Source organism: Crocuta crocuta, unplaced genomic scaffold, assembly GCF_008692635.1.
Source record: "Crocuta crocuta isolate KB4526 unplaced genomic scaffold, BGI_CrCroc_1.0 scaffold466, whole genome shotgun sequence".
NCBI lineage: Eukaryota > Metazoa > Chordata > Mammalia > Carnivora > Hyaenidae > Crocuta > Crocuta crocuta.
In genome coordinates this window covers 8,247,150-8,250,444 of record NW_027529672.1, presented here as the reverse complement: position 1 = coordinate 8,250,444, position 3,295 = coordinate 8,247,150, and the positions used below count along the sequence as shown (strand labels likewise).

Here is a 3,295-nt window from a genome sequence, read left to right as displayed (position 1 = left end):
CTGTCTCTTCAGGGCCTGCCCCACCCCCGTCTGCACTGTCTCCCCCCCTGGGACTCAACACAAGAAGGGAGGGGACTTCAGACACACAGAAGTAATGACAAAAGAAAACACAACACAAAAGCCCCAAGTAACTCAGGTTCCATTTTGTTTTGTCTTTGTAAGTAGGAAAATGGACAACAATTTCTTAGTTTTAGATGCATTATGTATATTTAATTGTTTATCATCCAATTCAAGCATTAATTTCTCTCTTTTGCTTTTTTTTAGCCTAATTTTCAAACATATGGTCATTGTGAAGGCCAAACTTGGCCAGAATTTTACGATGGAAATACAGAAATTCAAAGACGAAAGTGAAGATTACTTGGCACACATGTGGCACCGTCTGGCCTTGAACTCGAGGAGTGTGCATGGAGAGCTGATCTGCTATCACAACGCCATCCAAGCCTTACAGGTCTGCCTGGGTGGTTGTGACGTCAACCCCTCACTTGTGGACGTGGCCCCGAAGAGGGAGGCCCGGCCCCTGGGACCCCGCGTGGGAGGCCCCGGAAGGAACCCCTGGCCCAGTGGAGGGATGGGGCGCAGCCGCAGGGAGGGGACGCACCCTTCTGATGAGTCCAGGGCAGCAGGCAGACCCTTGTCTTCCGTGGCACCTTCCAGCGTGGAGGGAGAGGTCCTCGCGTGGGTGCGGCGCCCCCGTCACTGCCTGGGGGATGGTTGTGGGGGAAGGGGGTGAAGCCCACCCCAGGGGCGGCCCGAGGCCCCAGTGGCCTTGGAGGGGCGGGTCTGTCGCCTTCTGCGATTCGGGGTTCTCGGGGCTCTCCCCCGTCAACAAGAACCACGGCAGACATTCCACCAGAGCAGCGGGGCTCTGCTGGGGGACAGAGGTGCCCTGTCGGTCATGTGATGAGGTTGTCCTGAAGACGCAGCAGCACCAAATAACTGCCGGGGCTTTTCTGGTACTCGGACTGTCACTCTGGAGCAAATCCCGCCGTGAGGTGTGTCAGCGGAGCCAGGGCCCTTGGGGCGGGTCCCTTGGGAAGGAGGTAACTGGGGACTGGTCAGGACGCTGCTCTGAGTCCAAACACGGGCTCTGTGTGGTCCAGGCCCAGTGGTCAGTGAAGAGGCTCCTGGGACCAGAGTCCCCACAGGGTTCAAGGGACCAGGCCATGTGGACCCCAGCCCTCCAGGGAAAGGCTTCCTCAGCACCCGGCTCCTTGCAAAGGCTGTCTGTCCCCACTGACCCAGGTCCCCTCATTCCTTATTTCTTGTTTCTTAGGGTACAAGATGTACTCTCATAAATTCACAGGGCCGCACAGCCGCCACTGTCAGCTTTAGAACACTTGCCCGTTAGCACCCGCTGCCCTCACCCACCACCGCCCGCCAGTCTGCTTCCTGCCTGAATGGGTTTGTCTGTTCTGGACGTTTCCCACAGGGTGTGTCCTTTGTGACTGGCGTCCTTCATTTAGCATAACGAGTCCAGACCTTGTTGGGTTACAGCTGGGTCCAGGCTTCGTCGTTTCTCTGGCTGGGGAGGCCCCGCCGTGTGGATATGTCGTCAGATCACATTTTGTTGGCAGGCGTGTGTGTTGCTGCCGTGTTTAGCTCTTGTGGCTGATGCCACACGACACGTCACGCTCCCCTCGGGCACAGACCTAGCAGCAAACGCAGGGTGCGGGGGCTCCACGTGGCCTTCCGGGGGCGCTCGCTGTCCCCTTGCCCTTTCTCACCAGCAGCGGCCAGGGCCCCAGTGTGTCTGCGTCCGGGCCAAGGCTGCCAGCTGGCTTTCTGGCCTAGTGTCCCGGGGACGACCGTGCCACCTCACTGTGGATGACTTGTGCTCCCCGGTGACTCACGCGTGTGTGTATTTTCTTTTTTAATGTTTTTTTACTTTTGAGAGAGAGACAGAAAAGCAAGAGTGGGGCAGGGGCAGGGAGAGGGAGACACAGGATCTGAAGCAGACTCTGGACTCCGTGCTGATAGCAGAGATCCTGATGCGGGGCTTGAACTCACAAACCATGAGACATGACCTGAGCTGAAGTCAGATGTTTAAGCAACTGCTGCCCACGTGCACCCTCCCCCTTTTTTTAAATATTTATTTATTTTTGAGAGAGAGAGAAAATGATGTATTTTCATGCATGTATTGGCCGTTTGTCTATCTTTTTATTTATTTATTTAAAAATTTTTTAATGTTTATTTACTTTTTGAGAGAGAGAGATGGACAGACAGACAGAAGCATGAGTGGGGGACGGGCAGAGAGAGACGGAGACACAGAACCTGAAGCAGCTCCAGGCTCTGAGCCGTCAGCACAGAGCCCGACGGGGGGCTCGAACGCATAGACCAGAGGATCATGACCTGAGCTGAAGTAGGATGCTCAACCGACTAAGCCGTCCGGGTGCCCCTTGTCTGTCTTTTTTAGAGAAATGTCTGTTGAGATTCCTTGCCCATTTTTAATTTGGCTGTTTGTCTTTTTATTGTTGAGCTGTAGGACGTCCTCATGTGTCCCAGGCACAACCCCTGATGAGATACGAGGTTCATAAATGTGCGTTGTCTCGTCAACCAGTTTTTCACGTTGTTGGTGATGCATTTGTAGCACAGACGTTTAGAGTTTTGGTGAAGTCCACTCTATTTCTTTTGTTGCTTGTGTTTATGGACCGTGTCCCCGAAGCCGCCTCGAAGTCCAAGGTCACTCACATCCACTCCTGTATCTGCCATAGGAGCTTCGTTGTTTCAGCTCTTACATTCAAGCCTTTGCTCCGTTTTGAGCCATACTTTGTGGCTGGTGTGGGCATGTGGGCGCCCCATTTCCCCATCACCATTTGTTGAGAAGATGATGGTCCCGTCATAAATCCCAGCCAGGCTCTGGTTCCCACCAGCTCCTTTTCAAAGCTCTTGCCAAAGCCGCCAAGACCGCCATGGACACCCTGAGCTGCCCCCCACCCATCCCTGCCCTGAGGGGCTTCCTTCTCTGGGCTCCCAGATCCCCCTGCCTGTCGACCCAGCCCCCCAGCCACTTAACCGGGAAGAGGGCCAGGGCTCAGGCTCCCTCCGTCCACAAGCCTCCCTCCCCAGCGATCTCAACCAGCGTCCTGAGCTAAACCCCACCTCTACCCCTGAGTCTCCTCACAACTTGGTGTCTGGCCTGGACGCCCCCTATCGTTGCCTCACACATCCCGCTGCCCGCTCCCCCTCTGTCTTCCCGCGTGCCAGCCTGACGCCCAGAACCAAACTCTGTTCTTCCACGCCACCCTCCTGCCTCCTGCCTCCTGCCGGCGTGGGGGTGGGGGGTGGGGGGCGTGGG

General features: G+C 55.7%; 1 protein-coding gene across 1 annotated transcript in view; it reads left to right on the top strand.

The window, feature by feature from the left end:
* The window catches only part of CFAP46 (cilia and flagella associated protein 46), a 111,596-nt gene that overhangs the window by 66,855 nt on the left and 41,446 nt on the right, over positions 1 to 3,295 (top strand). Inside the window, exon 38 of the mRNA XM_077762922.1 lies at positions 264 to 448. Within this exon, the coding sequence (XP_077619048.1) occupies positions 264 to 448 (185 nt within the window). The remainder of the gene's footprint in view (positions 1 to 263; positions 449 to 3,295) is intronic.